Below are 19,109 nucleotides of genomic sequence, written 5' to 3' on the forward strand. Positions count from 1 at the left end.
TCACTGGGAACATGAAGCTGGAAGCTTCAGTCCCTCTCAGTGTGGGATTCAGTGCAGTGGACTCTTTCATTTTTTTTGACAGAGCTGTATTTTTCGGCAGGTTGACATTTAAAATCCACGGGTCTCATGCAACATTGCAATTATCTAAGAAACAGAACTTTTGAGTTTCCATTGACTGTGAGTCATATTCCTCAAAATTAAAAGAAACAGATGCTTTAAAAGAAATGAATGATGAATCTAGTTTAAGTTTTTATTGAAAATAAATGTTCAATGATTTTCTAATTTGTACTTTTGTCTTCCAGCAAAAAAACAGAAAAAAAAATGCTCCAAGAACAAAACTGATTAACATGTAGGCACTTGATCATTAATATTTTGAAAGACAGCCTAGTTAGCAGCACTGCCTAGCTCGTCTATACCACATTAAGCTGTGCTTCTTTTTTTCCCCCTTTTTCAATGTAAATAATGAATGAGAGCGCATGAATTTTACATATTTTTTGTTCATTACGTGCTGAGAGATTTGGGGAGCGGAGAAGGGGGAGGTGGTGGCAGCGCAGTGCGTGCACACGCCAGAGTTTCTGATGAGCAAAACAAACAAACCTTCTCTCACACCGCTCAAGAGCTCTCAAAAATGATGTCACCCCTGTTTTCAGAGAATGCCCTGTGGGAGGCAACAAGGTCAGCTCTCTGCAGCCTGATGCTCGGTGTGGCACCGCTGCCTTTTTAAATCTGCCCGCTGCTTGTACGATCCCATTTCCCGTCCTGGTGAGCCTGCCTCACGAGAGCTTCGTCAGCTCAAATCTCCTCACAGACGGCGAGAGCCTCTTTCTGCATTCAGATATGTGTGGTCTGTCTGTCCGCGCGCTCTGTGATGCACATACATAAGTCAAGAGAGAAGAGTCTCTCAGCCACATTAACCACCGTTAATGCAAGTTCATATGGATTTGCAATCGTAACAACCCAACATCCTATTGCTTCAGAGGAAACCTAAGTGCTGCGTTTGTGCATGCCGTCCAGAAACCTTTCAATTTATTTGTCAGCAGAGCAGGGCGTTTTGTGAAGTTACAGTTTGAAGTCTGCAGTTTATCAAATATCTTGTTTCATTACATGAAATATTTAAAACACAAAGCGAAGGTTATTTAGTGGAATAAGTTAAATGATTTAATACTTGTGAACTGCATAACTGATTAGTCATTATTAATGATTTAGCTCTAATTTTCCCTGATTCTGCTCTGACTTTCAGATTTCTTTTCAACCTTTTCTTTTCTTTGGCGGTAATAAAATGATCACCCCTCACTTCAGAGTCTCTGAACTAATTGATTAAACAATTCACCTCTGAGCCATGGAACGTGTTCTTCGAGTAAGTAGCTTATCCTAATATTTAGGATTCACTGAGTGCCTTTAAATCTAGACTAAAAACCCTTCAGTTTAGAATTGCTTTTGAGACATAATCAACGAAACATTAATCAACATTCTGATGTGTAAAAACGGCAAAGTGTGATGCTTCAATCGTTTGCCACGTGTTCTATGACTTTGTATTTTTGTGATTTTATGATGTAAAGCACTTTGAAAATCTCTGTTGCCTAACATTTCTCCAGAAATACAAGCCTGTGGGACTCGGATCAGTGAGCCTTCAAAATGTGAAAGGAGAGCATCACAACTACAGCTTTCTATTTGGTTATAGTTAGGCACTTATGTCAGAAATGAAAAGAGGCTCTTTCTGATTAAATCCTGCTGTGTTTGTAATCACCACCATGGTGCGTGTGGGGCTGCAGGCACTGGAACCTGTTGATTAGCCATTTTGCGTGTTTACTGGACAGACGGGTTCTCATGTTGATGTTCATACCATGATAAAAAAAATGTTTTAATTAACATTGGCAATGCAGGCAGATTTTTAAAAGACATTATTATTAAAGGGCAAATATAATACCTAAATATCATAATCTGCCATTTTAACAGTTGCAAAGGGGATGAGTCATTTTCAAATAAATAATGAGTTGGGGTTTTTTTTTTACTCATAAAGAGCCTCTGGAGCCATGGCTCTCTAAAATCGAAAGCGGATGCCAAATATTGATGACACAGCAGTGCGGGAATGTTTGTAAATGTTAACAGAAAACCGACTGTTTTTACTAACAAAAAAACATAAAACACATTCCTAACTGCAATACATCAAACTGTCGTATGTCTGCTTATTGGTAATCAATTCCTTATTGGAATGAGTGTGACTACTTTTCCAGAAATTGTGGAGGAGTTTTCTAAAAGAGGGTGAACTCCTCCTCACTCCCCAAAAACAGTGACAAATAGTAACACTTTTTGTCCTGCTTCAAGTTATGAAGCTCAGTTAGTCAGCAGTCAGACCATCAAGGCGACTACAAATGTTATTTACAAGTATAAACATTTAAAGATGAAAAAAATATAGTGGCTTTCATTACATAAAAAAAACTGTTCTTTCCAAACTTTAATCTTGCCACATGTTGTCTTCAAATATTTAGATCAGTTGCTTATTTTTTTCCTCAGTGTTTGAGCTCTGTGAATTCAGCATTTTGACTTCCCATCCAACCACCACATGTGCACCGACATGTAGCATTGTCTTGACGCGACTTTGTTAGTTTGTTAGACCTCCGGGTCACTGACCTGTCTCCAGACAATCCCTCTAGACAATTCGCTATTTAAATCGTCACATTCTCCGTTATCTGCAGCTCCTTTTCTCTCTTGCTTTTTTTTAATGCATTTCTTCACATATGAAAATTAACCTATCATGATCAACCAGCATGAACAGAACATGGTGAAAAGGAAAAAAAAGTGAATTACATGCCCTTTGACATTTTCTGCCTGCGTTGTTGCTAATGAGGTAGCAGTGACTGTTGCTAGTTAGCATACACATATTTCCTGCTGCACTTATACAAACGACTCATCTCTGTGTAGATAACTTCTGTCAAGCAAATTTGGTCACGGCATATGTATAGTCTAATCAAAATTATTAAAGTCTATTCAAGTCCTGCTGCCAGATTCTCGCTGTTTTCAAACACGAACACAATCAGGACGTGTCGCTCTACAGAAACGTTTGCGTTAAAATTGTAATTTAAGTTTTAACACAGACTGGAATCTGCCAACAGTTACATGCTGTACATTTATGTAACAGATGGCGCGACAACTAATTAGCAGGTACAAAGCCACGCATGATGACAACCATCAGTTCACACGTTTGGAGATATGCTGAGCACAAGAGCCTCTTTACCAACGTGGACCACAGTTTGTTCATTGTATTAAATTACATTATTATTATTATTATTATTATTATTATTATTATTATTATTATTATTATTATTATTATTATAACATGATCACCATGCATTATGAATTTACAAATGGAATACAAGACATTCTATAAGTGAGGTGTGATGATGAAAGAAACACACTGGATAATGTTTGAAACATATAAAGCGAACAGCCAGACATATAAAACCCAAATGGAAGGGTTACACGTAGGAGCTTTAACGACCTGGCCTGGTAAGAGTTGTCACATTCATGCCATATTAATCTTCTGCTGATGTCAGTTTGCACTTAGCACGTAATCCTGAATATGAGGTGAAGCACAGGTGAGTGCATTTCTAATACTCGTGTCTCCCACCTAGTGCACAGAAACTAATGTTTGAAAATCCAGCACTATGGTGCCCAACACACATATTTGAAGAAGGATTGTGCTTTCTACTGTCTGTCATATTTTCTTCTTTCCTGTTTATCTAGATAGCAGTAGTTTTTTTTTTTTTGCCTCCTTCACATTTGCTTTTCGTGCACATCCACTCCCGTGAGGCGGCTCTGTAAGCTTCCCCCTTCTCATTTCCAACCCTGTCTGTCTGGAAGTGGGTCACAGACTACAGCTGTGCTAAAAGCTTTTCTAAATAAAACACCATAAGCTCAGCAGTATTGTGCGTTAGTCATCCCAACACTTGAGGAAGTTAAAGAGAACTGCATATAGGGTTACACAGTGTCTGCTTGTTTTTCTTCATATGGAAATTAGAACAGGACAACGTGTTACCTGTCAAAGCATCTTCCGAAAAAGTTTCCAGCCCGGTGAGGGTCTTTGGTTCTGGCGATATTTGCTTTTTTTAAAGCCTATTCCTATGAAATATTGAAGAAAAATAAAAAATACATTCTATGTTTTACTTCATTAAATGTATTCAAAGAGACAAGTTTTAAATCAGCGAGACGTCCAGATCACCGGTCTAAAATATGAATGCTGTCAGGCATCCCACTGGTTCTCTAGCACTGTGAAATATTCTAAAATGTATATTTTATGTCTCAATGATGCAGACATTGAGTTTGAATACTTGGCATGCCCTGAATCAGTTTAGTTTTCCTCTGGCGCCATCTTGAGGTCGGCATTCTTTCACTGGTTTAGTAGCAGTAAAATCTACAATGACTGAATCCCGTGTTGATAACCTCACTAACGTTTCATTTATATAAAAAATAAAATAAAGTAGCAAGTGCTGTTTTGAACTGTTGAGTTTAAATATTCAAGCTAATCTAAACTGCATATTTTAATAAAATATTTAGTTTTATTAAAGTGCATCCAGTTAGCTCTGTTGCAAAGTTGGAGTTATTTCCAAGTGTTCGAGCCCCTTGAGCTATTTTGGAAAGAGCAAGCATAAATAAAATTGTCCTATCATTTGCTGATCACACACTTCTTCCATGAAATCCTAGTTTGTTTTTTTTAATGTAATAAATTCTGAGGAAATTCCATAGGTATGAATACTTTTGCTCAATCTAAAGTGATACAGATGACAGAAGTAACACAAACAGCAAAAAAGATGTGGCTCTTTGAAAAAATGTAATTGCTTCTCAAATGCTGTAATGGCTCTGCTCATAGTAAGGAAATGGTACGATTAAGAAAATCGCCCACTGCTCTTGTGCCACTAAGACCAGATGCTCACCGTCTCTAAAACCGATGAGAGACCAGTTCTGACAGGAAGAAGAAACTTTGCTGCAGTTATCACTGACGTTACTGCACTACAAAAGCATTAAATACCACTAAAGATAACCTGAACTCTGGTCCAGGAAGAATATTTGTGGTGAAGAATATTCAGGCTTCTCAAACATTAAGGCTCCTTGAGATATGGCTGCATTCAAAATGCTTATCAACGGTTTACAAGCTTTCATGGATGCTACCGCATGCGACACTCAGCAAACCCTTCATCACTGTGTAATGAATACTAATTAAAACTGAAGTGGTGAGTTGTGTGCTGAATTGTCATTAAATCTTTATACTGGATGAGGCCAATATAAATGCAGAGAGGCCCGCTCCGCAGTTTAATGAAGAATCTTCAAAGGTCTCTCGTGCAGACAGTGGCTTTTATAAAAGACTTTGCGTCCAATGCTTTTATTAAGATGGCAAAGACTATTTTATCAAACTATTTTTGATAAAAATAGTTGATCAAAAATAGCATTTTCAGATGTATTTTGGAAATACTCTGCTGTTCTCTGGTGAACTAGGTGCTATTTGATCATCTCTTTTCTGATATATTAAAAAAACAGTATAAATTTGTGTTATGAATCAAAGTCCTTCAATGTTTAATCTGCAAGGCTACTTTTGGAAGGTGTGTGTATTAACACACCTACAATAGAGTTGATAGTTTTCTGTTGATGCACAGTAATTCTCTGAGTGCAATGTCTGTGGATGTATGTGCATGTGAGTGTATGTATATTTATCTATGCACTTTTCCGTATATTACTTCTAAGAGAAAATAATTTGAGCTTTTTTCATCATTTTAAATACAAGCTGTTACTCATCATGATTGTTTATGTAAAAAATGTTGTTGTTGTTATTTTTTATTTAAAAAAAAAAGGAACTTATTTGTCTGGAGCAACCACTCTGATTGATTCCGGATTTCATTCATTAATTAAAAGCCTGTGTGTCCGTGTTGGAAAAGAACAAGTTTAATCCCATTAGCCCCATCGTACGAGAGTCTTAAAAAGAAACTGGAACTATCTGTAGCAGCTTACTGGATTACAAGAAACCCTTCCTGAAATCATGTAACCTGGGTGACTCTGGGGCTCCAATTATGTTACAAGAAAACTTGTGGTTTTAGTCGAACTGAACCTTATTTGCGATGCAGATGAAAGCTTTTTCCTAGCTGTTAACTCAGTAACTTCTAACAAGCACTCAGATGTCAAACCACACCAGTTATTCCCTATAAATAGTACAGCTTAAATGTCTGCGACAAGTGTAACTAATTCAGGAATGAGTAGCTTGTTGGTATTTTTCCACATTTAGCGTTTGAAATCTCAGTGGGGGCATAAACTGCCAAAATCACACTGTCAAAGTGAAATATTTAAAAGTTTTCATGTTATTTGACAACATTGAAAAATAAAACATATTCATCCTCAATACGACCTTCATCTATTTTTTAAGAAAATGTTTTCATGGCACGCAGATTCTCGGCTCTCACTGTATAGACAAGCTGTAGCCTCTCTATACAGCACACCTGCTCTACAAATATGTTGTGCCTGGAATTGAAAGTCTTTGGTTAAAAAAATTGTTCATTGATATTTAAAGTGGAAAGTTTGCTAATGTCAATGTTCAGAAAAAGTCCATTTGCTTTGGAACAACGGCAGGATTATCTAATAGTATTACATTACTCACTCCTAAGCTGAGATAGATAACCAGCTTAGCCCACTGTAGGCTATTGGGCTAACTATTTCCGATCCCTTTGACGTTGCAGGAAGCCAGGCTTAAAATAATAAGAGGAGCAGCCTCAGAAGGTTATAAAAGGATGCACAAAAAGGGTTTGAGGTAGATGCCGGATTATATGTGCGCTGTTCAGACCTGAAACAGGCGGGTGAGTACACAGAGATCCAGACTCTTCCTGGTGAGGCCACAGCACGCCCTGAGCACCTCGTCTCAACTTCAGCTTTCTTCCACCCAGCCGCAGTCTGTAAACATGGATCCCGCAGCTCAGACGCTGAACGCCAACGCAGCCTTCAACAGAGAGGCCTTCCCCAGGAGAGTCATGAGAGCGGCACCCAGGGGAGCCTCGTCTCACTTTGTGGGGACTTCGATTGTGATCCTGTCTTCATTTGCCGTCTCCACCTTAGCGATGAACTGTGGGAAGAGGATCCAGGAGTCGAGACAAAAACCTCATGGAAGCTAAAACACCTGGATTGATGAATATATGCCTTCAATAGCTACCACGAGTTAAGAGTTCTTACAATTAAGGTTTTCTTTTAATTTTTTTTTTTTTGCAAAGCAATATTTTCTGGCTCTTGTGGTCAGCTTTCTCATGTTCTTGTACCATAAAGTGTGGTTGTATATTTAGCATGAGGCATCTTAACGAAGAGTCTGAGGAACCAGAAGGATGTGAGACCGCCAGTGGATGACTTTGAGACTCCTCTGGCTTCCACCAATGTGTGTTTTGTTGAACTGGTGCTGATTTCAGAAAGGTGGAAAAAAATATGCAGTAATATCAAGAAGCCTCTTCCAAAATGTTACCTCAAATTTGTTTTCATGCTGATGAAAACAACATGTAAAACTAGAAAAAAAAAAAGATGGGTCTGCTCAGAGTGCAGAAAGGTGCAAATGTTAGAATGTGTGGCCTTCAGAAAGAAAGACAGCATGTAATACATCTTTAGAATCTGTTTGGATCTGAATAATCTTATACACCTTCAGATGCACTTTATATGTTTTATTAACAGAAAATCCTCTTGAGTGGACATTTAATATTTGACTTTAATCGTTTTGTAGAATCACATTCAACATGATCTTTATGACTTTGTATTTCAGCTGTCTTCTCCCTAAGAAGGAAAGTGTTAGAGGTATGATCTATTAAAAGACCTGCAAGCTGTTGTCTCTGGCTTGATGAATGAAAAGTAAAATATTTTTCCCCATTGAAAGTAGGCATGGACTGCTTTCTAATATCAAGGTGAAATTTAAAAGTGACAATATCATCTGCAATACCATCCCGACAGAACTAAGTACTTTTAACGATATACCAGAGAACGTTTCGAAATGACAGAAGCTTTCTTTGGATGTATGGCACAGAGTGACGCAACGACACTTCCTCACCTGCTGCTGAGCTCTGACGGTCAGCTGCACTCTGACGGTCAGCTCTCTGAAGCTTCTCAGCTTTTTTTTTTAGGTGCCAGTAAGACAAATTTTGCAGCTGGAAATAATTCATGTTAAGAAAAACAAGGAGAGTCACAGAGTGGAACTGAACATTCTCATCTGCTGTTCTCAAACGACAGAACAGCAAATTTTAAACTCACAAAGCAGGGCACAGAGCTCCCCCTAATGGTGGCTGGTTATATTTCTGTTACTCCTTAATAAAACTACATGGTAGCAGGATTATTCACTGAGATTATTTTGTACAAAATTTCAATTGCAGTAATATTATTAAACCAGAAGTTTGTGCGACCCATGGGTCATTTGGGCTCCTCACTGATTCAAGAGTAATTACAAATATGGTTGCCCATAATATGCAGGTTTTTTTTTTCCTTAGAGCTAAATTTTTAACATATTAAAATCTAAAAAGGGAACATGTTGGCATTTATCTTTTACTTGTTTGCTTTTTAATTGATCCATCGATTAAATGGGTGGATGAACCTGAATATTTAGTTCATCCACCCATTTAACCCTCCTGTTGTCCTTATTTTCTGTGTATAAGGAAAACACATACAAATCTCGGTCATTTTGACCCGAGGACAACAGGAGGGACAGTTAAAGATACTCAATATCGAATTATATATGTTATGCATAATGTTTGATCTCTACAAAAATGATAGACTCCTGGGCACACACTGAATGAGTGAATAAGTGTGGATGGGTAAATGCGAGCACAGATGAGATTGTGATGGAACCCACTTTTGAGTAACCTGATTGGCTAAAAAAAGAGCTACAGAATTATCTTTTGTTGGTGTAAACAGTGTTTTGCTTGAAACTTAACCACTACAGGGTTCCAAACCTGAGTCTTTACATAAAATATATTGTGGCCAGTTGCTCAGTGAATCATTTTGAACAAGAATCTGGAGAAAGCATGTTTAACACATTATTTTATTTATTAAAAATAATATCAAAGATTCCAGTTTAGATCACGGATAAATCAACTAATGATGATTTTTCACACTCTGTGAACAGCTTAGTCGTTTGTGCTGCAGGAGAATATTCACCAAATGAGCCTCCAATGTCCAGGATGTGAGTCACATGTTCTGATGCCTCTTCAGAGTGACTTTAAACTCTTCAGCCTCCTCTCCGAGAAGAAACGGTGAGTCTGCTGAGCTCTGTCGCCTTCTGCTGATGCGCTGAAGTAAGACAACATGGAACGGTTGTTCTGCCGCTGCGCCGCCTTCTCCCCATCCTCTTCATCATCATCCCTAAGTACACAGATTAAAGAGGGTTTTGTTTTATTTTGATAAAGTGGTTAGAGCTCGTCTCCTGATGTCAAAGGATTTTCACAGACCTAGAGTGTGATCTGTAAATCAAAGGATTTGAGGTTTAAGATTTATTTTTGTCTTCAAACAATTTTTTTTTATGCCTGGAAAAAGCCCTCAGGCTCCTCACCAGTGTACAGGCACCGCCTTGCTGTCCATGAGAGTCTGAGCTGTGCTCCAGCTGAATCTGACAAACTGAGGGTAACCAAACACAGGGTCCAGGTACTTCAGCAGCCACTCTTTAGTTTTGGGGTCTAGCAACAGAAAACAGAAATCGTTTGACATAGTTTTCCCACTTTGGCCTTTGTTTAGAGACAAATCTCTAAATCTATGCAGCACACTGAGAATATGTGAAAATATGTGCGAAAGCACTTCGACACGTCGAATGTTGTTACCATTGGGATATCCTGAGCCATAGTCTGCATCTATCTCCCCCAGGTCTTCTGCAAAGTTCCAGCCTTTCACAACGCGATCTCTGGCAACCTGAAAACCACAACCAGAACTTTCACTGTGAAAATAAAGCAAGAAAACATGACTATAAAAAGTACAGCTCAGAACCTCAGAGAGACCAATAACTGTTGTTTCTTGTGGATTCATTAGTCAGGGAGTTTTATTCAAATTTGCACCACCAGGTCTTTGCTACATGCCTGGAATGGGTGGCAGAAACCTGCCGTGTGTCATTAGTAGTGCAGTTTTTCCTGTATCTTACCAAACAACAAGAACAAGAACGCTGGTGAACATTGAGTATCTTCATGCACAGACATAAAAACAGAAGAATGCCAGCAGGGACAAGAAACCGTAAAGCAGCTGCCGGGCTAGAAGGAAAAGAGGAAAGTAGCGAAAGCTAAACCTTCAAAGGAGGTCAATGTGAGGCAACAATAAAAACATCCCTGTGATGAAGCAGCAAAGGAAATTGCATGTCTTAAAATTGATTGGGAAAGTTTTATCATTTAGACAACACTTGTATTATACATATATAAAATAACATTTCTACCCAGGAGAGATTTAGATTTCAAAGGAAGCATGATGATTTTTGTGATATCTTCAGAAATGTTCTGGATTTAAATCAGGTCAAACAAACTCTAGAAATACGACGAGACATGATCAACAAAAAATGAACAGCAATGCCTATTGGCTGACTGACCTTTGCACAGATACTGGCCGCGCTGACAACAGGAAAGAGGGAGTCGGCTTTAGGCCTCACAGTCACCTGGATGCCAGGGAACCGCTGGGACAGCTTCTCCTCATACTTCTCTGCTGGTCCGACTGTGTCCACGTACACCTGAGAAGCATCGGAGGTACAGGACGGCACAGAGAGGAGGTGATATGGAGCGAAAAGGGAAACATAGAGAAGGTGAAATGGCATATAATGAAGCATCAAGCTGCAGGTGCTCTGCAGATATTCAGAACTACGTTGAAGAAATGAAACTGTTTGGTGTAAGGTTTACAAACCTCCTTAAGCTGTACTCCACTGTCCAAGGCGTACTGGATCAGACCGATGGCTGTATCATGTGACAGGGCATTCAGGTTGTACTTTGTCCTTGAACCAAAATTTAAAAAACAATGTTATTGTGTGTGTGTGTGTGTGTGTGTGTGTGTGTGTGTGTGTGTGTGTGTATGATAATTACAATCACAGGCTGGCACACAGATGAGCTCAACGTGTCCTACCTCTGCAACATGCTGGTGGAGATCATGTTGGGCGAAAGGATCTGCAAAGCCCAGCCTACGTAGTTTTGTGCTTCATCCAGTTTTTGGAACAGATTCTCTCTTTCAGCCTCATTTAGCGTCTTTGAATCTAACCAAAGACAGAGAAACATTTTATTAAAAGATGAAATGCTTCGGAGTGAGGCTTTTTAAAGAACGGTGTGTGTGTGTGTGTGTGTGTGTGTGTGTGTGCGTGTGTGTGTGTGTCTGAGGAAATATGGCAGAAAAACTCAGTTTAAACAAGGACGATTCTTCCGAGGGGAAAAAGGGAGGATTACCTGCTACTTTCAGATCCTTCAGCTCCTCCCTTTTTGAAACAGGACAAAAACAAATCCCATACACCATCGGTCCTGAATCAGAAAAAGAACATTGTAAGTATTCAAAGACATTATATGCTTGTATATAATTAGGATCAGGGTGAAGTAGTTCATTCCGTAGTTTCTGAATTTCAAAAGTGTGTCTAGACCTTTATACCATAATATCCAGATGTTATTATATGTCAATTTCTCCAAAATATCTTCAGACTGGCTTTATTCATATTTTGTAAGCCATGAACAATACCTTGTCATAAGAGACAGAAAACCATATTTTCATTATGTCTTGGTGCAGGTTTCCAGATGTTTGCTGTCAATACACTTTCACATGTAGTTGGTAAGGATGCTATTTTACAAGAAAATGTTTTTAACTAAATTATGCATTTATTAATTCCCCCCGAAACCTAACACCCTGGTGCATAATTAAGTAATTTAGAGGAAAGCTCCAAGGTACAGAGGATGTCACGATTCAGTGTTACTCGGTTCCATATTTCTATTTTTAACCCATTAATAATATCCTACATGCTTGTTAACCCAAAAATCCAACTAGGGACAGTTACTGTAAACTGTTATGTTAGGTATGTGCTAATACTTCCCAATACAAATGAGCAGATAAATGATGAAGTGATAACGCACCGAGTACAGGACCTCTGCCTGCCTCATCCACTCCCAGGCAGCAGTCCTCCGTCCTGCACACATCGGGAATCCGAGAGGCCAGCCTGAAGCTGCCGGAGTTGTCCGCTTCAAACTGCTTCAGGTCCATTGCTGCTGACTGAAAGGACCCAATCGTTAAATGAAAAAGTTTACAATGGCGTTCAAATCTGATGAAACCTGATGAAAGCCATACTGCAGTTTCAAATATTACCACGAAGGGATTACTCTAAGGTTAGCTCAGTGCTACATGCTGTAGAGACAAAAACAAAGGTTTTCCAAAAGGACTGTGGATAAAATATTAGTTCCCTGGTTTCTAAATAAGTCAAAAAGAAAACAGGCAACCTGACCTGTTCAGACGGTGGCTGTGCTGCTCTCCTCTTCTCTTCCACCGCAGCTTTGCCGCCCCTATTTTGAATTTTCGGGCAAATTACTGCCACCACCTGGACTGGAGGTGGACTCGCACTCATCCTAGGTTCAAAACATCGTTCTTCAAACATGAAGCGAGCCGTGAGTACAGTAACTGGTTACATTTACTCGGTAACTTGGGAATAAAAAACATAAAAAAAAATTATACTATTTTTAAAGTAATTCGTGTTTTTACTTGGAAGGTTTGGGAGCTTCTGTTTGTTTGTTCAAATTGACCGCCTTTATTTTTATTTTTATTTTCTAAAGCTCCCTGTCTCTTCTTTTTTTTATATGGGAAATGACACAATTTAGAGATTCTTTTTACTCAATTTAGAATGTTCTCTTTTCACTTAAATTGACAAGGAGAGCATGAGTTCAAAGGACCGGGGTGGCGTTGTGACTGGAAGAACTGCAGAAAAGCCACAGCTCAGGTGGGAACCTGTCAACACAACAAAATACAATACAATAAAAAGAAAAAGAAAAATAGCAAAAGCTTAAAAAAAATCAAAAACAGGAAAAGAAAACAAAAACAAATCAGTGCAGGGCAGGAAGAAAACCTGTCTGCAAATGATGAGACTGTTCTGAAGGTTCATCTTTCTTGGAGCATGACAAGCCTGAACATACATCCAGAGGTACAATAAAACAATTTAGCTTTTAGCATGTTATGCTAGAATGGTCTAATCAAAGTCCAAGCAGAAATACAATCGAAAATCTGTGTCTCTAAAACAGATGCACTCCATTCAATGTAACTGAGCTCTTTTTCAAATATGATTTGACGAGAATGTTAGTTTAAATATGCTAAACTATATGTTCTCCAAAAAGCTGTAGCTACTGCAACAAAAGCAGTTTCTACAAAAAGTTGGGAACTGAAATCAAATCAATTTAACTCTTTTCACATTTTCTTTGAAAGCCATCTTTCAGTATCCTTTCATTTTTTTTATTTTATTTTTTTTTGCACCACAAATCGTGGAAAAGTTTAAGTGCTATTTTTATTTTAGAACTGCAATTCTATACTTTTTGTCCAAAACTTTTTTTAAGTATAGAACCGTGCTTACTACGACTGTGTTCTGAAACATAGTCCCAGCAGTGAACTTGACATTTGAATTTTGGATGCCCTTCTAATGAGTTTAAACTGCAGCTGAACATGGAAGCAGGGAGGGAGCCTCAGGTGGAGAGGACGGGGCAGCGTGAGAGGAAAAGCCATGCACAAAAGTCCAAGTGTGCACCGGTTCCTGAGCTGAAATTGGCTTTGCCTCTGGCTCCTTGCACACTCCCTCCTTCTCTCTCTCTCTGCATCCCTCTTGGCGACTGAAAGGCTCCCTTTGTGCCCCTCAGTAACACGCAGTCCCCAGCCGATTAAACGTGGGGAATTAGTAGTCAATTTTAGCCTCACACCACACACACAAACACAGTAAACAGCTTAGGTTGGTGGGGCTCTGATTGTGTTGTTGTTACAGTTAACGCGTCAGCACCATGTTATTTATTTACTTTTTCACCCTTCACATACTTATTGCACAGAATAAGTCTCACACACAGTTCATTTTTCTTTTCTTTTTTATAAATAAATCGATTTAATAGATGACAATAATATTTCAACATTGCTTTTTTGTAAGGAAGCAAAAATACTCGAGTGAGTGTATACCAAACACTTTACAAAACTAACCAGAATTATACAAAAATGAAAGAAGCAAAGATGTGACAGACAACGCATTATTACTCACATTAAAAAAAAAAAGACAACTACATGCCAAAAGGGTCAGTATAAAACATTTGAGTCAAGTAATAAAGGCAAACTTGTGGTAATGACCGTTATTCAGGTTGATAAAGCGGGAGAGGGCTGCAAAGGTGTAAACTGAAGGTGAAGGCACAATTTTGGCCGACATGTAGAGCCTTGTCCATGTGATTCTAATCCTAAAGTAATACCCAGAGCTGGCCTGTTACCCCAAAAGATTTGGTTAAGACCTCTAGATCTTAACGCAGGTGGTGGATAAATCATCAAAGTGTTCGTCATTTAAAACTCAACAAAATGCTTTACGTTTGTTTGTTTTTTTTTTTTGTTTGTTTTTCTTTCTTCTTCAGGAATTCATTTGATCGCCACAAAGCAAACAGAACTGAGGTAAATCTCCAAGGAGTCACACATTAAAATACTACATCTTCAAGAGCTCTCTTTCCCTGTCTTTTTCCTATTTTTTTTCCCCATTATACACGCTTATTTAGTTCAGCAAAATAGATCCAAAGAAAGAAATATAGACTGAGCTATCTACGGAATAAAAACAACAACAACAACAAAAGTTTCAGCTGTCCATTTTTGGCCATGAAAAAACAATCTTACATCTGAAATGAAACAGAACATGCTTCTTCTTCTTCTTTTTTTTCTCCATAGCAGTGGTGCCAATCAGTGAAGATAGTTACACCAGTGATGAAAATAAATGTACTACTTGCATGAACACAAAAACACCAAATAATCATTTAGTTTGGTTAATAAAATTAGATTATGTCAGTCTAAAAGCCTTTCGCCTCTTGGTGTGTTCAGAGTCAATCTTTAATCCAACACTGGTCCAATCCCAGCTCTCGCTCTACTTCTTGTAACATATATACAAGTGCTGTACATGACAAAGTAAAAAATAAAATAGGATGGCACACGCTTGTTAACATTGACGTGTTTTTGATTGGCTGTGGGCCCATGATTCGCATTTCATTCTGCATGAGTCTCTGTTTCATGTTAGCTCATGTGGACACTTTTTATCGCGTTGGCTAAAAAAACCAAAACAAAACAGAAAAAGACATGGTAAAAACCACTAATATGGCACAGATACACTCATACAATTCATACACCACATGTTTGCACACATATACAAGAGATTCACTCACACACTTCCCATATTTCCCACTGCTCAGCTGCTCTGCCTCAAGGTCTTGTGAGCGTGGTGTAAACAGGCTGCTCCCAGTGTGTGGGGCTGTGAGAGGGCGCCACGCTGGAGGGGTCTCCTATGGTAGTGTACAGAGGCCTCTGTGTAGGGCCCATGTAGGAGAATGCTGAATACAGCCCTGGGGCCTGGCTGGAGTGGGCGTAGTATGCCCCGGGGGCTTGGTGGTCTCCATACTCAAACTGAGCCCTGGAGGCCAGCGAAGGGAAAGCGGAGCCATAGTGGGGGAGGCTGAGCGGGGTGTAGGTGACGTGGGTACCTGAGGAGGGGGAGGATGAAGCCTCTGCATAGTGGCTAGCGGACGCAGACTCGCTTTTGATGGGGGCCTTCGATGGATCCGAGGACGAAGGAGAGGCCTGAGGCTGCTGCTGCTGTTTCGAGAGCCAAGCCGAGTGCCCGCTGGCCGCAGCCAGGGCGTAAGCGTAGGACGAGGCGGAGGAGCCGGCCGAGGGGGCCCCGGCGCCACTCTGTGGGTGACCATTTGGAGGGAGGTACTGGTCAAACTCGTTGACATCAAACGGCTCGATGTTGGACATCACCTCATGACTGATCTCGCCAATATCCATGGTGCCGAAGTCAATGTGGGGTTTGGTGCTCGACGATGAAGGACCACCAGACGCCCCCTCAGCTCCAACTCCGAGGGCGCTCCTGGAACCCGCAGATCCTCCGCCCGCTCCTGTTCCGCCCTCCCTTTTGGCATCTGACAGTTTCCCAGACTGAAGCTCTGTCTTTGGGGTGGTGGGGGGTGTGGGTGGGCTGTGACCCTGACCTAGATACAGAGAAGAGAGACCAGCATTGTCAGGTGAACTTTGGTTTTGTTGTTGTTTTCATGTAGTTTTGAAATGTACGTTTTTTCTTAAGCAATAGCTTCTGTAGGTGCGTGAAATTGGAAAGAATTGAGGGTTCGTTTGGTTGAGGCCACTTCCGTCTAAGCAAAGTGAAAATGTATCTGAAAGTGAAGTGTAAAGAGAAGTCTACATAAAGACATCAATTAAGGTCTAAATACATATGAAAGATAATCGAGGTGAATCATATTTCTAACAAGCCTTGTTTCAGGGTTAAGGGTTTATGGTTTGGGTTTAAGTTGAGACTAAATTAGAACATGATGTATGTGCTATAAAGTTTAATTATATATTTTACTTAGCTCTACATTGCTATCAAAGACATATCCATCAATGTCCATAATTTGGGAGGATTAGCTTTAAAATATATCTTTTTAAATTTTGATACATATCTTGGCTTTGTGCACCAGGATACAGGATCTACACACCTGTGGGATGATGGTGATGGTGGTGGTGGTGGTGGTGGTGCAGGTCACCCAGGGGAGACCCAGCCCCACCATTGTGATCCAGGTGTAGGGTCTTGTAATGGGACTGGGAGTGGCTGGCCTCCCCTTCCCCCTGGCTGTCGGACTCACTGGCTGGGGTCAGTTTGCCATTTTTGCGTCTCCGGGGCTGGTACTTGTAGTCTGGGTAGTCCTTTTTGTGCTGTTTCCTCAGCCTCTCTGCCTCCTCAATGAATGGCCTCTTGTCGCTCTCGTTTAGCAGTCTGGGGGCGAGAAAAACGAGGGCAGATTAAATCCTATACGTTTGTTGAGCCCGCTTAAGTACAACTTCTACAAATGTAAAATCAAACAACTCAAAATGTGAATGTCTTTTTATTATTTGTGACTCAAAAGAAATACAGCTCGCGCGCAGCGTCTCAAATGTAAGCACGTCATCATCCATTTGCATTACATCCCGAAAGACATGAATGGCAGCAGGGCTTGCCTGCTCCTCCGCTCATACGAACCTCCACAGCTTGCCCAGGGTCTTGCTGAGCTCCGCGTTGTGTAGGTGGGGGTACTGGTCTGCCAGCTTCCGCCTCGCGGCTTGCGCCCATACCATAAACGCGTTCATGGGCCTCTTCACGTGGGGCTTCGCCTTGTTCCCGTTGTTCACGCGCACCGGCATTGGCACGAGCGTCCAGTCGTATCCGTCCAACACCTGACTGACCGCCTCCCTGATCCCGATCGGGAAGCGATCGTCCTCCTCCTCCGACTTGGCCCTCGCTCTGCCTCCGTCGTCGCTGCCCGCATCCCCCACGCAGAGCGCGGTGAGCTGCTGCGGCGCGCCGCTCAGCGGGGAGTCCGGGCCGTGTGGCGCTCCGGGCTGACTCGGTGACAGCGAGTGGCCGTCGTCTGATCCCACGGGACTCAGCTCTGACTCTGACAGGCTGTGCTCCTCTCCCGACATAGTTTCTATGTTTCTTCTTATATTATTATTATTTGTTTGTTTATTACACTGACAAAACACCTTTAATGCAGTAGTATGTTTTCAATAAATAAAAATATATATATTTTATTAGCTATTGACTTGTTAAAAAGTTTATAGTGCCACCAATTAATGATTAGTTCTGACCCTTCTTGGGAAAAGTCATAATTATGAGTCCAAATATCCTTTCTCGCTGTCGGGTCCTTGTTTATTTTTTGTAACTTTTTTTTTTAAATAGCAGCTAAAATGAAGCAAAAAAGAGAGGAAAGTTTAACTCGATTAAAAATCTGAAAATAAATGTTATAAAAGCTTAAATTTCTATGAACCAAAAACTTGCTGTTTACTTCAGGCAATTATAACAGGTGAAATTTAACATTTTCAAAGATAATCCAAAATGTCTAATATAATTTTATGCTAAATACAAATTAATGCCAAATCCGTTCCAGTGTAAATGACTATTGTACGTTACACATAAATATCGATATCATTTATGTCCGAAATGTTGCATTATAAAATTACATAACCTACCAATTTAGATGTCCAGTGGTGGTGTGTGTGGCTGACTGCGAAGCCGATGAATGGCTGCTCTGTGTGGCAACAGCGGAGCTTAAAGAGCGCCTTGTGAGAAGGACTGGGAGGGAAAAAAAAGTGATTGAAACTGGAAAACATTCCCAAAGAGACAGCATTCCAGTACACGGCTAATCCCCGCCTCTCGGGGCACAGTGCTGCGCTCTGATTGGTTCCTCAGCGACGTAGATGTTGACTAAGTGGACCGAAACGCGTATCAGAGCTCAGTGCCCGTCACTGTTGGATTTGCAGCAGAGGAGAGGTGAGATTTTTTACCTTGGAGTAGTTTAGATGAGTGTACAGTGCGTCCATTTAGAGGCAGGAGAAGGCCATCTTTGTTGGACGTGTTAACATGGTTCAAACAAATAAGCAATCGCGGGGAGAGTTATTGCTCAGTCATTTCCAGAAAAAAAAAAAAATATATAAAAAAAATTGTAAAAAAAAAAAAAAAATCAATCGTGAAATGAAAAATGTAGTGGGCCAACCGAAGTATTGTAGTACTTGGTACAATGAGCGTAGCTCCCAAATCTGCCACATCGATTAGGAAATGCTGAAGAAGTCCACACGGTTGTAAAAGTTTTGAGCCGACCTTCACTCTTTCCCTTAAATCCAGTGAAACACATTTTGATACCGCGAAATTGGTTCCCAAATGTTCCCGCATGCATCTGCATCTGGAAAACTCAAAGGATACTCTTTCCATTTCCAGTTAGTAAATAGAAATCATAAAGGTTTGATGTGCATTTGCATTTAGCCCCGTTAAGTGATATGTCTGAAGAAAATGTCCCCCAAGTCTGACACACTGACTTGGAAAACCCAAGAAAGGCTACACGGTTTTTACAAATAAACATTTAAAACGTGTGACCTGC

General features: G+C 40.2%; 2 protein-coding genes and 1 long non-coding RNA gene across 3 annotated transcripts; 1 reads left to right on the plus strand and 2 right to left on the minus strand.

Moving 5' to 3' along the window:
* Positions 1 to 6,729: 6,729 nt before the first annotated feature.
* Positions 6,730 to 7,839, plus strand: LOC103468217 (uncharacterized). The gene is made up of 2 exons (XR_534185.1): positions 6,730 to 6,836; positions 6,924 to 7,839. It is a non-coding gene; the product is annotated as an uncharacterized LOC103468217 (long non-coding RNA).
* On the minus strand, positions 7,412 to 12,544 carry rnaseh2a (ribonuclease H2, subunit A). Its single transcript, XM_008415130.2, has 9 exons — positions 12,440 to 12,544; positions 12,075 to 12,210; positions 11,403 to 11,474; positions 11,089 to 11,215; positions 10,873 to 10,960; positions 10,565 to 10,702; positions 9,816 to 9,903; positions 9,551 to 9,674; positions 7,412 to 9,363 (listed from the first exon to the last, which is right to left on the minus strand). Exons 2-9 carry the CDS (start codon positions 12,199 to 12,201, stop codon positions 9,210 to 9,212), a joined length of 918 nt encoding a protein of 305 aa, XP_008413352.2. The 5' UTR covers positions 12,202 to 12,210; positions 12,440 to 12,544; the 3' UTR covers positions 7,412 to 9,209.
* Positions 12,545 to 14,033: 1,489 nt separating this feature from the next.
* On the minus strand, positions 14,034 to 18,431 carry LOC103468203 (transcription factor Sox-10-like). Its single transcript, XM_008415114.2, has 4 exons — positions 18,205 to 18,431; positions 17,216 to 17,917; positions 16,695 to 16,972; positions 14,034 to 16,193 (listed from the first exon to the last, which is right to left on the minus strand). The coding sequence occupies exons 2-4, from the start codon at positions 17,656 to 17,658 to the stop codon at positions 15,406 to 15,408; spliced, it is 1,509 nt and encodes a 502-aa protein (XP_008413336.1). The 5' UTR covers positions 17,659 to 17,917; positions 18,205 to 18,431; the 3' UTR covers positions 14,034 to 15,405.
* Positions 18,432 to 19,109: the final 678 nt, after the last annotated feature.

The sequence above is a fragment of the Poecilia reticulata genome, linkage group LG1 (assembly GCF_000633615.1).
Source record: "Poecilia reticulata strain Guanapo linkage group LG1, Guppy_female_1.0+MT, whole genome shotgun sequence".
Taxonomy (NCBI): domain Eukaryota; kingdom Metazoa; phylum Chordata; class Actinopteri; order Cyprinodontiformes; family Poeciliidae; genus Poecilia; species Poecilia reticulata.

Excerpts from the sequence above, each read along its gene's own strand:
- LOC103468203 (XM_008415114.2), bottom strand. The coding sequence starts at position 17,658 with ATGTCGGGAGAGGAGCACAGCCTGTCAGAGTCAGAGCTGAGTCCCGTG. Across the intron at positions 16,973-17,215 it reads ACCCTGGGCAAGCTGTGGAG|ACTGCTAAACGAGAGCGACA; the intron begins GTTCGTATGAGC and ends TCTCGCCCCCAG. Across the intron at positions 16,194-16,694 it reads CCATCACCATCATCCCACAG|GTCAGGGTCACAGCCCACCC; the intron begins GTGTGTAGATCC and ends CTCTGTATCTAG.
- rnaseh2a (XM_008415130.2), bottom strand. The coding sequence starts at position 12,201 with ATGGACCTGAAGCAGTTTGAAGCGGACAACTCCGGCAGCTTCAGGCTG. Across the intron at positions 11,216-11,402 it reads GAAGGATCTGAAAGTAGCAG|ATTCAAAGACGCTAAATGAG; the intron begins GTAATCCTCCCT and ends GTCTTTGGTTAG. Across the intron at positions 9,904-10,564 it reads CGGCCAGTATCTGTGCAAAG|GTTGCCAGAGATCGCGTTGT; the intron begins GTCAGTCAGCCA and ends TGTGGTTTTCAG.